This window comes from Kogia breviceps, chromosome 11 (genome assembly GCF_026419965.1).
Source record: "Kogia breviceps isolate mKogBre1 chromosome 11, mKogBre1 haplotype 1, whole genome shotgun sequence".
Lineage (NCBI taxonomy): Eukaryota > Metazoa > Chordata > Mammalia > Artiodactyla > Physeteridae > Kogia > Kogia breviceps.
Genome location: NC_081320.1, coordinates 74,157,439 through 74,173,996, shown reverse-complemented (window position 1 = coordinate 74,173,996; position 16,558 = coordinate 74,157,439). Strand labels below are relative to the sequence as shown.

Genomic DNA, 16,558 nt, shown 5'->3' with positions numbered 1-16,558 from the left:
GATACAGAGGCGGGGGGTAAGTGAGATACAGAGGCGGGGTAAGTGAGATACAGAGGCGGGGGTAAGTGAGATACAGAGGCGGGGGTAAGTGAGATACAGAGGCGGGGGTAAGTGAGATAGAGAGGCTTGTGGGGGGTAAGTGAGATACAGAGGCGGGGGTAAGTGAGATACAGAGGCGGGGGTAAGTGAGATACAGAGGCAGGGTAAGTGAGATACAGAGGCAGGGGTAAGTGAGATACAGAGGCGGTGGTAACTGACAGCACTTAGCTTGGAACAGTCCCCTCCTGAGACTTATGCTTACTAACATCTACTCTCATCCTCCAGGTCTCAGCTTAAGTGTCACTTTCTCCAAGCAGCCTCCTCTGAGCCCTCAGACTATTTTAGGTGCCTCTGCTGTGTGTTCACCACAGTCTGGACTTCTCCTATAACAGTCATTATTTTTGTTGCATATACTCGTCCACTAGTTTGTTTTTCTCAGTAAACGTAGAACATCTGGCTTGTGCACCACTGTATTCTCAACTTCTAGCCTGGTACAGAGCCGATGTTTAGTAACACCGTTGAATGAATCAGAGAGTGGGAGGTAAGAGAATGAGAAAAGGTAATCCTAGGTTAGAGGAAAACTTTAAAGTAGTGATAGTTATTATATTAGTAACAACAGGTAACATTCACTGTGCACATAAATAAGGTAGTTATTGAACAAAGTCATTATTACCTCATTTACTTCAAAATGTAATTCTGAGAAATGTGCATAATTATTATCCACACTTTAGGGCTGAGAAACGAGGTTTAGAGAAGCAGTTAAATAACTCACCCAAGGTCACATGGGTAAAAGGAGTTTTCAACTCACATTCATCTTAAAGACTTGAAGGTAACAATCTGAGGAGCTGGAAAACTAACACCCTCAACTTTCTGAGTAAAAAGTAGAAGCAAAGATAGATCTTGAGTAAGGAAATCTAGAATATATTGGGCCTTTGAGGAAAAGGATGAAGGAAAGGAAGCTAAGCAAGGAAAAGATTTACTAGACAATATTACAGGCTGAGGCTCGAAGCGCAAATTATTTAATTATAGAACCAAGTTACCCCCAAATAAGAAAAGCGTCTCAAAAAATGTGCATTAATAATTTAGTTATGTGAGGTTTTGATCTAATTTGTTAAAAGCAATTACTTATCTTCCATTCAGTGCCAGATACAATGCCTGGTCCTTTTACATACCTCACCGTAGAAGATATTACTGCATTTCCATGTTATAATGAAAAAACTGAGTATCTGAGACATCAAATCACTTGAACAATGTCACAAAGATGGTGAATGATAGAGACAGAACTTGTTCTAGGGCCTCTGATTCAACATTTAATGCTTTTTATACTGAACTATGTCAGACTTCTTAGTAGATGAATCAAACACGTTAATGCAAGTCAGCAGAGAACCAACTAACTGGCAAATGGTCTTATGATCATCCAACTACATACCTGTCTCTATGTTTGGGGAATTAATGAATGGGGCTGGAGAATTAAGAACAATTTTGGAAGCTATCTTTTTAAAAATAAAAATCATTCAATCATTTAGAATGTAATTTCTACAGACAAGAAAATAGTAAGTTTTAGTTAAAAATTAGATATGTGAAAATTAACATAGAATTTCTGTGAATTTCAAAGTGAGAAAACAATCACATTATAGTATCTTTTAACACTACTTTCCACTTAAAACTATGGATTTGCATTAATTTGAAAAAAACTAAAATTTTATCAATAAAAACATTTTATCAATGCAAATATTATTTTACTTCTCTACGCCAAAAGATGGCAACAGAGTGAAAATAAAGGAACACTCAGGGATACTCTATGAAAACAACTTGATCTAAAAATCAGAGAGAAAAACTAATTTATACAATATCTTATTGCTCTACATTTTCCTTTTTTTTCCCCTTCTGTGACAAGAATAATCCACAAAATCCCAGAGGTCCTTTATCTAAACTATATCATCTGGATGTTGCATGCCTTGAGCCAGCAATTGTCTGCTGGGTGGTCACAGGCTGCTGATACCATGGAAATAGGTAAGTGAGATACTGGGTTGGTAGAGGAAGGAATAAAGAGCTACTTGAAGTACCTGAGTGCAGACAGATAAGTATTTGAAAACAACTGGCAGAAGAGATTTAGAAAAGTGAATTTAAAACAGTATCATTATTTTAAAAAAGTGGCTATGCGAATAAAAGAGGTAAAAACAGCTATAAAAAAACAAAACATACAAACAACAACCAAAAAACCCTACAGCCTCAGTATCAATGGGTGATGGCATGTCTCCTGAAATTTAATCAAATAAGATTCTTGGCATAAATTTTTTCTATTTTTTTAAATATTTGTAGCTTTTTCCTGCTTAATTTTTCCATAGTAAGTAAGAAGAGCCCTTCTTCAACACAGGTGTTTTTAAAACACTGATTAAAATTATAATTTTCAAAGGTTCAATAATAGTTCTTTTGAGACATAAATGTATATGCATTTCAGTGAGAAAGAGCAAATAGCAGATTTTTTTAAAAGCACTCTATACCACAGGTCAGTTTTAAAGAGAAATCAAACAAAAATTTTTTTACCTACAGGAGTAGGGGAACATTTTCTCATGGATGGAGAAATGGTTAAAAACAATAGGCCATGGTTACCTCTGCCCATGCTTTGAGAACAGCCAGTTTTTCCATGGTTGTGGCACTCTCGCGGTAGAGTTGGCTGGAAGATCCTTTTCCAGCCTGAACTTTGTCCAGTGAAGAAACAAGCAGATTGTGTACTCGACGGAGATCATTGAGATCACTGACAACTCCACTTCCAATCCATGTACTACATACCTAGCCAAAGGAAAAAAAACTTTTATTTTTATAGTAAAAAGTTAACATTAGGGACTTCCCTGGTGGCGCAGTGGTTAAGAATCTGCCTGCCAATGCAGGGACATGGGTTTGAGCCCTGGTCTGGGAAGAACCCACATGCCACAGAGCAACTAAGCCCATGTACCACAACTACTGACCCTGCGCTCTAGAGCCTGAGAGCCACAACTACTGAGCCCGTGTGCCACAACTACTGAAGCCCATACACCTAGAGCCCGTGCTCTGCAACAAAGAGAAGCCACCGCAACGAGAGGCCCATGCACTGCGCAATAAAGAGTAGCCCTCGCTCGCCGCAACTAGAGAAAGCCTGTGCACAGCAACGAAGACCCAACGCAGCCAAAAAAATAAAATAAGTTAATTAAAAAAAAAAGTTAACATTAAACATATAAAAGAATGGAGTAAATATGATTTTTTTCCTAGGGGGAAGAAACACAAACAAAACCAATGAACAAAACAAAACAAAAAAACCTCATTGTTATGCTTTAATATTATTTTTTAAATAAAAAATCAACAGCAAGTATGAAACTTATTGTACTCCTATGTAGAAAACAAAACAGTATTTACTTAGCATGTTTCCACTATCTGATTTCCCAAAAATTTTAACAGAAAAGAATTTCCACCCAAATTCATTTGGTTATGAATAATTCTTCAATTCAGCATTTGTTTACTATAGGCAAAAGGTTATTCTGAGTGCTATAGAGGAGTTAAAAAAAAAAAAAAAAGTAAAGGGAAGGGCTTCCCTGGTGGCTCAGTGGTTGAGAGTCCACCTGCTGATGCAAGGGACACAGGTTTGTGCCCCCATCTGGGAAGATCCCACATGCCGTGGAGCGGCTGGGCCTGTGAGCCATGGCCGCTGAGCCTGCATGTCCAGAGCCTGTGCTCTGCAACGGGAGAGGCCACAGCAGTGAGAGGCCCACATACGGCAAAAAAAAAAAAAAAAAAAAAAAAAAAAACCTAAAGGGAAAAAATCTAGTCCCTGTCCTCAAGTAAGTAAACTCAGATTAAATGAACACATAAGAATGTTTTATGACTGTCATACTGCATTTAAAAAGAGAGAAAGAAGAGATTAATTCTAGCAGGAGAAATGGGAATGTTTAGATATCAGGAAGTTCTATGTGTATAGATACAGGGGAGTTTCATGGAGGAAGAGACAAGATTAGGAAAGTTAACTGGGATCAGATTACAGTACAATTTAAATTCCACGTGAACTGAAATCAGACTTGTTCCGTAGGCATTCATGAGTTTCTAAGGCTTCTGAGCAGGTGAATATTATTAGAACTGTGCTTTAGGAAAACTGCTCCAATACTAAGTATAGGAAAGCATGTGTTTAGACAGTAAGCACTGTGTTCAGTCACATGACTATTATAATACCACGGAACAGAGATGATATGGATCAAACTGAGAATCAAATGAAAAGAAAGAGGCATCTGAGAAAGACTTGGAAGTAGAAATCACAGGATTTGGAAACCAGTTACATATTTTTAGGGGGTGAAGGCATGGACAATGCAAACAGTATGAGGCGATAATCAAAGATTACCAAATTTTGACTGTCAATGTTTCTAACCTGGATGAATGTAAGGAAGGTGACACCACTGTTTAATAGAGAGATAACATAAGAACAAAGGGAAGTTTGGTGGAGATGAGAAGTTAGAGAGCATGATTTTGACTGTGACATGCTGAGTTCAAAGTACCAGCAAGAGACATGTGGAAAGATATTCAGTGGGCAGATGGAAACCTGGGTCTGGATTTCAGGAGCAAAGACAGAAGTAACTAAGTCGATCTAGGAATTCTCCACACAAAGATGATCACTAAACCGATGGTCCTCGGTAACTTTCTTCAAGGACTGAGGTATTAAAAAGAAAAGCCTTAAGGACAGAACACAGGGAAAATATACTTCAGGGACAAGTAGAATAAGAAATAGAAAAGAAAACACCAGAAAAGCAATAGGACAACCAGGCAAGTGTGGTAATACTGGAACCAAAGGAAGAATGTCAAGATGGAAGGGGCTGGGCTTCCCTGGTGGTGCAGTGGTTAGGAATCTGCCTGCCAATGCAGGGGACACGGGTTCAAGCCCTGGTCCAGAAGATCCCACATGCTGCAGAGCAACTAAGCCTGTGTGCCACAACTACTGAAGTCTGCATGCCTAGAGCCCATGCTCTGCAACAGAGAAGCCACCACAATGAGAGGACCACGCACCACAGCGAAGAGTGGCCCCTGCTTGCCACAGCTAGAGAAAGCCTGCGTGCAGCAACTAAGACCCAACGCAGCCAAAAATAAATTTATTTTTAAAAAAAAGAAGGAAGGGGCTGTCTGATAGTGCCAACTTTTTTTTTAATTGAATGATTCTTTAAATTCTATTGTGCTTTATAATCTTCACACACATGATTTCATATAATCTCATAATAACAATTCCCCCCCCCATCCCTACATTGCCCCACTCCCCCTTTCCTCTCCCCACCGGTAACCAAGAGTTTGTTCTCTGTATCTTTCTTTTTTGTTATATTCACTAATTTGTTGTATTCTTTTTTTAGATTCCACATATATGTGATAACATACAGTATCTGTCTTTCTCTGACTTATTTCACTTAGCATAATGCCTTCCAAGTCCATCTATGTTGCTGTAAAATTTTGTTCTTTTTAATGGTTGAATAGTATTCCATTGTGTATATATACCACATCTTCTTTATTCATTCATCTGTTGATGGGCACTTAGGTTGCTTCCGTATCTTGGCAACTGTAAATAATGCTGCTAGGAACATTGAGGTGCATGTATCTTTTCAAATTAGTATTTTTGTTTTTCTCAGATACATACCCAGGAGTGGAATTACCGGGTTATATGATAGCTCTATTTTTAGTTTTTTGAGAAACCTCCGTACTGTTTTCCACAGTGGCTGCACCAACTTACATTCTCACCAACAGTGTACGAGGATTCCCTTTTCTCTACATCTTTGCCATTTGTTATTTATGTTTTTTTTTAACATAATCATTCTGACTGGTGTGAGGTGATAGCTAATGGTGGTTTTGATTTGCATTTCTCTGATGATTAGTGATGGTGAGCATCTTTTCATGTGCCTGTTAGCCATCTGCATTTCCTCTTTGGAAAAATGTCTAGTCAGTTCTTCTGCCCTGTTTTTAATCTGGTTGTTTGTTTTGATGTTGAGTTGTATGAGCTGTTTATATATGTTGGATAATAACCCCTTATTGGTCGTACCATTTGCAAATATCTTCTACCATTCAGTAGGTTGTTTACCATTTGTTTTGTGTGTGGCAGCTTTATTAGTTTTTAAAATCAGTACTTTTTAATGGAAAAAAACCTGATCCAAAATCTGTCATTTCCAAATTCATTCTACAAGGCCAGCATTACCCTGATACCAAAACCAGACAAAGATACCACAAAAAAAGAAAATTACAGGCCAATATCACTGATGAATGTAAAGGCAAAAATCCTCAACAAAGTATTAGCAAACCAAATCCAACAACATATTAAAAGGACCATACACCATGAGCAAGTGGGATTTATCGCAGGGATACAAGAATTCTTCAATATCTGCAAATCAATCAGTGTGTACCCCACATTAACAAACTGAAGAATAAAAACCATATGATCATCTCAATAGATGCAGAAAAAGCTTCTGATTAAGTTCAACATCCATTTATGATAAAAACTCTCCAGGAAGTGGGCACAGAGGGAACATACCTCAACACAATAAGGGCCATATATGACAAACACACAGCTAACATCATACTCAATGGTATAAACCTGAAAGCATTTCCTCTAAGATTAAGAACAAGACAAGGAAGTCTAGTCTCCCCACTTTTATTCAACATAGTTTTGGAAGTCCTAGCCACAACAGTCAGAGAAAAAAAGGAAATAAAAGAATTCCAAATTGTAAACGAAGAAGTAAAATTATCACTATTTGCAGATGACATGATACTATACATAGAAAATCCTAAAGATGCTATCAGAAAACTACTAGAGCTCATCAATGAATTCAGTAAAGTTGCAGGATACAAAATTAATGCATAGAAACCTGTTGCACTTCTATACACTAACAATGAAGTATCAGAAAGAGAAACTGAGAAACAATCCCATTGACCATTGCATCAAAAAGAATAAAATACCTAGGAATAAACCTACCTAAGGAGGTAAAAGACGTGTACTCAGAAAACTATAAGACACTGATGAAAGAAACTGAAGATGACACAAACAGATGGAAAGCTATACTGTGTTCCTGGTTTGGAAGAATTAATATTGTTATAATGACCATAGGACCGAAGGCAATCTAGATTCAGTGCAATCCCTATCAAACTACCCATGGCATTTTTCACAGAACTAGAACAAATAATTTTAAAATTTGTATGGAAACACAAAAGACCCTGAACAGCAAAACAATCTTGAGAAAGAAGAACTGAGCTGGAAGAATCATGCTCCCTGACTTTAGACTATACTACAAAGCTACAGTCATCAAAACAGTATAGTACTGGCACAAAAACATACACAAAGATCAATGGAACAGAACAGAGAGCTCAGAAATAAGCCCACACACTTACGGTCAATTAATCAATGACAAAGGTGGCAAGAATATACAATGCAGAAAGGACAGTCTCCTCAATAAGTGGTGCTGGGAAAACTGGACGGCTACATGTAAAAGAATGAAACCAGAACATTCTCTAACACCATACACAAAAATAAACTCAAAATGGATTAAAGACCTAAATGTAAGACTTGTTACTATAAAACTCCTAGAGCAAAATATAGGCAGAATACTCTAAATTGCAGCAATATTTTTTGGGGATCTGTCTCCTAAAGCAAAGGAAATAAAACAAAAATAAACAAATGGGACCTAATTAAACTTAAAAGCTTGCATAGCAAAGGAAACTGTCGACAAAACGAAAAGAACATTACTCCACAGTTACAAGTCCTCACTTTCTTACCTGAAATCCTTAGGCTAAGACGTGTTGCACAATTCACAACGTTTTCATAAAAGGTAATAAGGTAGATGAACTTAATTAAGGAATAAAGCAAGATGTGTAGCAGTACCCCATAATTAACACACGGATATTTCCGTAATGAAATGTAGTATGAATAACACTAAAAGAAATCAATCAGGGACTTCCCTGGTGGTGCAGTGGTTAAGAGTCCACCTGCCAATGCAGGGGATATGGGTTCGAGCCCTGGTCCAGGAAGATCCCACATGCCACGGAGCAACTAAGGCCGTGTGCCACAACTACTGAGCCTGCGCTCTAGAGCCCGAGAGTCACAACTACTGAGCCTGTGTGCCACAACTACTGAAGACCGCGCACCTAGAGCCTGTGATCCACAACAAACAGAAGTCACCACAATGAGAAGCCCATGCACCGCAACGAAGAGTAGCCCCTGCTCACTGCAACTAGAGAAAGCCCACGTGCAGCAACAAAGGCCCAACCCAGCCATAAATAAATAAATAAATAAATTTTTTTTTTAAAAAAAGAAATCAATCATTACTATCATCTCACTCAGCTTCATGTCAGGGCCAGGTGAGTATAGTCAGTTCAGGCTTTGTTACCAAATAAATTATGAAAAAGCTTTTGGTTTTCAGAGCATTTGGATACTAAATCATGGTTAATGGATTGTGTTCCTATATTTGAAACGTTTAAAAACTGGAGAATAAATATATATGTAAACTATTTCATTCTCTTATAATCTTATTCTCAAAGAATTCAAAACTAAATTAAATAAAATTCAATAAGGACATATAAAAACTGTTACCAATACTGATGGCAAAAAAAAAATACCAGCCACAACAATGCTGAAAATATAATTAAATTTAAAGTGAAAAGAGATTAAATATGAGTGCGAAAATAAAGAGTTGGTATTCCTAAGGAAAATAACAACATTTTGGAGATATTTGATAATATTTCTGTGAATTTTGGTAGAAATATAACTGAAATTTGGGGGAAACTGTCAAAATCCAGAATTTGGTGCTAAGTTTGCTTTGCAAAAACCTAAGTACTTTCTCCACTTTAAAGAACATGAAACCAGAAACTGCAGATACTGCATTATAGGTTTGGTTTATGAAGAAAGACAAAGCAAAACTGAATCCGCAAAATCATACTTATAGAAAAGACTCTGGCCTTATATCAAAAGAGTGGTGAACTAATGTATACTTACAAATTTTAGACTGAAATAAAATATCTAAAGTATGTATTATGTTTACGATTCCAACGCTGCTTTAAATGATTTATTAACCTACTGATTACTGTCCCCAACTGTCCTCAATTGAAAACATTTGCGGGTTTTCCTATAATATCTAAGAATTACTTGATTTTCAGGTTCAACATGATGTTTACTCTAGTAAACAATCTGGGATGCCATGTTTCAAGATCTGCCCGAAGTCAACTCCTTGGTAACCTTAAAGAAAGAAACTTACAACCCAATGCTCCAGCTATTTCAAACCCAGGTTACCTCCCAGAAACAGAAGGACAGGAGGTCAAAAATTTAAGCCTGCCACTAGAGAAGAAGAAACTTCAGAAAGCAGGTAGAGCCACATAAGAAATAAGAAGTGTTTTTTTTCTTAAGATTTTTTTGATGTGGAACATTTTTAAAGACTTTATTGAATTTGTTACAATATTGCTTCTGTTTTATGTTTTGGCTTTTTGGCTGCAAGTCATGTGGAATCTTAGCTTCCTGACCAGGGATTGAACCTGCACTGCATTGGAAGGCAAAGTCTTAACCACTGGACTGTCAAGGAAGTCCAAGAAACAAGAAGTTTAAGGCAAACTCAGTAACAGGAAATTTTCATACTACTCATTCACAAGATGAAATTCTAATAGCTTTTGCCTTTCTGATAATCAGGAGCTTTATAGGATGTTTTGTCTGCTTAAATATTTTGATCTGAAATACTACTATAATACATTTAATTATACGTGACTGTGATTTCTGATGTTTGTGTGCCAGTATCCCAATCTAAATGACTTACCTACTCTAACTCCAAGGTTTGTACCATGATCCACACTTATGTCTTAAACAAGGCTTCCTCTTCCCTCTCTGGCCTGCTGTTGGTGGGAGGAGTTCATTTCTCTGAAGGCCACCATTAAGATAGCAGGCTTCAGAAAAATAAATTCTAACAGAAGGAGGAGGCAACTCATTGAGCCAGAGTGATCAAAGTCAGAATTTCAAACCTATCATTGGAAACAGCAGAACATTCTCTGCATAGAGGACACATGTAGCTTGACTATGAATTCTAAGCAATAAAGATGGACTACAGCCCTGTACTCCAGAAAACTGAGAGGGATGGAGTTGCTTCTCTTCTACCCTTAGATGATCAGACAAAGAATTGGATTTTCTGAAAGATTAGAGCTTAATGCACAAATCCTTTTTCAGGACACAGCATGAAAAAGATGAACTTATTAAAAGTGTAGGAACATAGGTGCTTTTGTAACTCTCTTCAGAAAAAATAATATGAGAATAATCCCCTGGAATCAATTTTGCAATAAAACTTCCATATTGTGAAATTGTCTTTAGGATAACTTAATACACAGAAACTTGTAGAATTTTCACAACCTGTGGTCAAAACCCCTTTTACTACCTATTTATTATTACTATATACTCTTCAATGATTGTAGATTTTGAGATTTTACTTTTATTCTAATCCCTCTTACGACTTTACATCTCTATTCACTACTGGACAATGTAAGAGCTATGTATTCCAAAGTCATGTCCTCAGCTACGGCAAAGAAAAAAGAATGTGATTAACAGTTAGTACTTCATCATTTCATACAGAATAAAAAAGGAAACTGTCACTGTTGTATTTCTGAGATAAAAATAAATACTATTTGATTTTTCTCTCTTGGAAGTGAAATTCTAAGATATCTATAAATTTACAGACAATAACTACAGAAAATTATATTTTTCTTCTTACCTGGCAAGCTTTTGCTATTATGTCTGATGGAGTATCTTGTGAAAAGGCTGGTCTTAGAGCAGCTCCAACCTAAAAAAATGAATACAAGCATTTTATTTTTAAAGATAAGTAGTAAACCTCTTTTGTCTTTGGAGACGAAAACACAAAAAACACATCTCTGTTCCTTACCTTTTTATCTCTTATTGGTGAAAATAAACTCAATTATACCATTCTTCTTTTGCTTTCCAGGAGATTATCATTATCAAATCTGTAGGATCCTATACTAAACAGGCAATTAATCTTATTTCTTTTTCATTTATTTTTAATAGTAAATAGGATTTTCTGACAAAACCACATGTTCCCAGAGATAACAGAAAACTGCTATTTTTTTTCTATCTATATTTCTGAACATATTTCTAACATTATTTACTTCATGGGTGAATCTCATATAACTGAGATTAAAGGCTCAATTTCTTTAAATAACTGAGTAGTACTAAAAATTCACATAGTCACTAAAAGACCTTAAAAATCATTTCACCTCAAAAAGAGACACTTTAAAAGAAGGTTGCTCAAGAAATATTAATGTACTGTTGTCATAGTAATAAGTGAAGAAATATGAGCTTTAGTTTTTTTATCCAAGGACTAATCAGGCCCAGCCTGCTTAGAGCTTTAGTTTTAATAAGCCAGTATCAGTCACAGATTCTTAGATATATTAGATTTAATATGTAGGAGCTGAATAAGAAATTAAATATAGTCAACTCCTAATTTGAGATTTCTTCCATTACACTAGGTAAAGATACATGATTTAGATAATTTACTTTTAAATGGTTTATGGAAAAAAAATTGAGAAAGAGAGAGTGTGTGTGTATGTGTGTTCAGTGTAGAGAGAAAGTGAAAAAAATCAATGTTAAAGGAAATGAGGCAAAATTCTCAATTGACAAATATGAATGAAGGATGAAGGGTATAAGACAGGTTTTTTTTGTACTATTCTTGCAATTATTTCTGTAGGTTTTAAATTATTTCTAAATAGAAAGATTTTTTTTTAAAAGACCTTCAGGGCTTCCCTGGTGGCACAGTGGTTGAGAATCTGCCTGCTGATGCAGGGGACATGGGTGTGTGCCCTGGTCCGGGAGGATCCCACATGCTGCAGAGTGGCTGGGCCCGTGAGCCATGGCCACTGAGCCTGCGTGTCCGGAGCCTGTGCCCCACAACGGGAGAGGCCACAACAGTGAGAGGCCCACATACCGCAAAAAAAACCCTTCATTCTGATAGGTTGGGTATTTGGGAGTAAATAATTATATACAGGTTTTCTACAGCCATTTGGCCTAGACAGTATAACTTCTTTACCTATATTTATGATGGAAAAAATGGACTATACATTATCCACACTTTTTAATTTTGTGTATGTTTGAACATAGATTTTAGATAAAGTATGATGTGTCTAGAGCCAAGATTTTGGTATAATCACAGCGAAAAAAAAAGTTTGTTCTTTTCTTACTAACATAAGTTTTATTCACCTTCACATAATCCATTACTAGGATTATATCTATTGTGCCTCTTTTGAACAACATAAGTATAGCATACATTTCAGGAGAAACAAGTATATCTCTGTTTAGAATATAATTTTAAAAATCTTTTGAAAGTATACAGTTCTTTCAGTAATATTTTTCACTATTATTAAAAGTTAATTTATCCTTCAGCATATAAGAGGCAATTGTTTCTTGGTTTTTAACAAAATTTATTTATTTATTTTTGGCTGAGTTGGGTCTTAGTTGCGACACACGGGATCTTAGTTGTGGCATGCGGGATCTTTTGTTGTGGCGTGCAGGCTTCTCTGTGGTGCACAGGCTCCAGAGCAAGTGGGCTCACAGTTTTCGGCACATGAGCTCTCTACTTCAGGCACATGAGCTCAGTAGTTGTGGTGCGTAGGCTTGCTTGCCCTGCAGCATGTGGGATCTTAGTTCCCCAACCAGGGATTGAACCTGACCCCCTGCATTGGAAGGCAGATTCTTTACCACTGGACCACCAGGGAAGTCCCAAGGCAATTGCTTTTTATTTTTAAAAATGCTTATCAAGTCTTGGCATATAAATAACAGCAGTAAATCCACAACACTCTTTAAATGTTCCTTTTATCTTTTAAATGGCATGGCTAAATATCTAAACATAAGACTGGAAAGCCAGGCTGGAACATCTATTCTAGTTTTATCACTAATACTACATCATGACTTAAAAATAGTGACAAGTTTTATACAATTGTTTCTTCAACTGTGAATTGATTCAAACTGTGTAACAGGCAATGGGAGTAAAGATATGTATTCTACATGAATAAATAGGTTACAGGCCCAAATACGTTTCTCCAGGGGATCTTCACTTCTTTAATCTTCACTTTTCAAAAGATCAGTTTTAATTTTGAAACAAATAAAATATCTCACATTGGCTTGATACTGCTCCAGAATCACATGACCTGGAAATTCTGGCTCAGGCACAGATGCAAACTTCTTGATAATGTCTTCAAGTGCTTGGAGCCCAGCCATCCGCAGCTGGTTACTATGATCGGTTGCAGCCATGAATGCCATGCGAATCAGGTCAGAGAGATGAAGTACCAAGAGGTCATCTAAAAATAAAAATAGAAGGCAAAAAGGAAAACATTTCCAAAAATTAAGTGTAATCACATAAAAATATGGAATGAAATAAACTTCTTTAAAAAAGCATTTATGGGGCTTCCCTGGTGGTGCAGTGGTTGAGAGTCTGCCTGCCGATGCAGGGGGCACGGATTCGTGTCCCGATCTGGGAAGATTCCACATGCCGCGGAGCGGCTGGGCCCGTGAGCCATGGCCGCTGAGCCTGTGCGTCCGGAGCCTGTGCTCCGCAACGGGAGAAGCCACAACAGTGAGAGGCTCGCGTACCGCAAAAAAAAAAAAAAGCATTTATGATCCACATTATTTCACCATGTTTAAAATAACAAAGATACACTGTCAAGAAAGTTTCCATATCATAATCTCTCAAGAATATTGGTAAACCTTTATACAATAACCCCGACGACACTGTAAACTGACATCTGAAGCAAAATAACTGATTATCATAATTTTCCCCAAAAGAGTTTGTAATTTTTGTCAGCGGGGGTTGGCAAATTTTTTCTGTAAAGAAACAGATAGTAAATATTTTTGGCTTTGCTGGCCATATAATTCCTAACATAACTACTCAACTCTGCTGTTGTAGTATGTACAAAGACCATATGTACACAAATGGTTACACTGTGCTCCAATAAAACTATTTATAAAAACAGACTGCAGGCTGGATTTGGACTGCAAGCTGTAGTTTACCAACCTCTACTCTAGAAAAGATTTTTTATAAGGACAAGATGTAGAAAAGGGAAGGCTTTTTCCTTTTAGCCTTAAAGGCTGCCCTAGATCAGTCCTATCAAAGCTTAAAAGCAAGGCAGTTGTTCCCAGAATGAAACTGCTATTGCTTCTCTACACAGTCTCTACCTACACCCTCTCTCAAATCAAGACTATCTTTTTCCCAAATCCAAGGTGATGAACTCCTAACGTGGGGGAGAAGAAAGGGGCACTGGGTAGAAACTCCAAAATGAGGAGAGAATTAGGGGACTGATAGAGGTTTATTGCATTCTGGGATCTTCTGGCCCACAGAACTGTAAGTTAATAAACTTCTGTTATTTTAAGCCACTAAGTTTGCAGTCATTTATTATATCAACAATAGAAAACTAATACATCCAGCCTCTTCTACCTGGAAAACCCTCTCTCTGCCTCTAAATCCCAGCTTCAAAATGATCCTTTCTGTGAGGTCTTCCCTGGCACTTCAGGAAATGAGTAGCAGTTTTTTATGTTCCCAAAGTACTCTATCCTTCCACTATTAGGATATATGACTATTTTTGAGTGATAACTTTGTCTCTTTGTCTTCTAGACTAGAAATTCTTCAAGAGCAAGGACTATGTTTTTTTCTTCTTTGGATCCCCTATGGGAAGTAAAGAGCAAGATTCGGTAAATATCTGACGAATAATGACATGATTAAAGACACCCTGTTCACAACATATTGTGCTTTGCTGGTACCCTATATTCAGATTCCAATTTTATACATAGTATAATACTGTTTTACTTTTTGTTTTCTAGTCCATTTGTGAGTTTTACTGCTTATTATACACAACAAAGTAAACTGAAAGGCATTTTTAACATATAGACTTCAATACAGATAACATATACAATGTGTCTTCAGATATTTTAAAAAATGACACCATGACGAAGAGACAACAAAGCATAAGGTAAGACAGTCTGTTACTCTACCACCTCTCTCAGCTTCTCTGGGTTTCTTCATTTGTAAGTGAAGATACTGGCCTGATGATCTCTTTGTAAATTCCCCATAATATCTGATCCAGGGGATATACGGTATAAAAGCTTACAAATGATCAAAAAGTAAAAGGTTTCAGTAATAAACAGTTTTCACCTTTTCAAAAATACCTAATAGCAGTTCTGAAATCTGAGAGTTTGAAATCTGCCATGGCATTCATGAATTCTGACATTCTCCAAGGCTGGCGATTGCAAAACTCACTTTATTTATTCACCTTAAACTTTTGCTAAAAGTAGATAAGGTACCAAGGAAACATAAGTTACTGCCATCATATGCTTAGGGCCATCATTATCCTCAGGGCAAATAATTAAGATAAATATATCTTAAGATAGATAGATATATAACTTTGGATCGCTTTCCTCAACTTAACTTCCCAATAGGGATCAGAAGTTGGACAGTATGTAGAGAGGACAGAAAACAAAGGTAAAAGGCAAGAAAACGTACAATAAATGAAAGGCATAGTCTAAGGCATATTACAAAGCAGTAAAATATTTCAAACCTATAAAAATATTCTGGGGAAAAGAAGCACTGATTTTTAATTTACTTGTAGGGTTTCGCAGTTTAGCAGAACGTGCCATAGCAAGATCAAAGTGAGCCTGGTCTGCATTCTCACACAAATTGATGATTCGACACAGGCAATCAGCAGCAAATACTCGAGTGGCCCAGCGAGGTGCCACAAAGGGCTTTGATTTATCTTCTTCTCCTAGTGTGGTAAACATGGTATCATCATCCATCTCATCTTTCTTTTCAAATTCTTCATCTTTTCCACTACTTAAGGGAGTTGCAGTACTCATATCTGTAATAAAAATAAAAGCATATTATAACAACCTTACATATAGCAAAAACGATGCTTTACAAATAGTACCGTTTGAAGATATCTAATTTAAAACCAGTAGAAAACAGTAGAATTGGCAAGGTTTTTCTTTTAAACAATCAATAAAAAGCCAAACTATTTGGTGTAAGACAGACTCAAGGATGTATTATACAACATGGGGAATAGAGCCAATAATTTTGTAATAACTGTGAATGGAAAGTAATCTTTAAAAATTATATAAATATTTACAATAAATAAAAAATTTAAAAAGATAGCAGCCATCAGTTTTCAACTTGAAATTCAATAATACTGTTTTGTCTTCATTGAATGTACTTTCACAATGACTTTACTTTTATGAAAGCTATGATGGTTGTTCTGTTTATGAGAGCCATATAAAGTTTCTCCTTAAAATAAATATATTTAATTTAAAAATAAATAGAAATTTAAAAACCAGGGAAAGAATAACATAAAAATATTTTATATATTTCACTAGTTTTACATCTTATGTCAAATGACAGAATAGCCTGGGATTTTTATATATGAAAATTAGTTTGAACTTAGTCATTTGTCAAAAAATAACCAAAGTTCATTAGTTTGTAGTATAATTTAAGCTTCAACATTTTACAGGGAT

The 16,558-nt window shown here is 36.4% G+C and overlaps 1 protein-coding gene across 1 annotated transcript in view; it reads right to left on the bottom strand.

The window, feature by feature from the left end:
• HEATR5B (HEAT repeat containing 5B) overlaps positions 1-16,558 on the bottom strand; it is an 89,952-nt gene that overhangs the window by 23,699 nt on the left and 49,695 nt on the right. Inside the window, exons 24-27 of the mRNA XM_059079287.2 lie at positions 15,658-15,909; positions 13,181-13,362; positions 10,770-10,838; positions 2,653-2,832 (exon numbers count right to left, since the gene is read on the bottom strand). Coding sequence (XP_058935270.1) covers positions 2,653-2,832; positions 10,770-10,838; positions 13,181-13,362; positions 15,658-15,909 — 683 coding nt within the window. The remainder of the gene's footprint in view (positions 1-2,652; positions 2,833-10,769; positions 10,839-13,180; positions 13,363-15,657; positions 15,910-16,558) is intronic.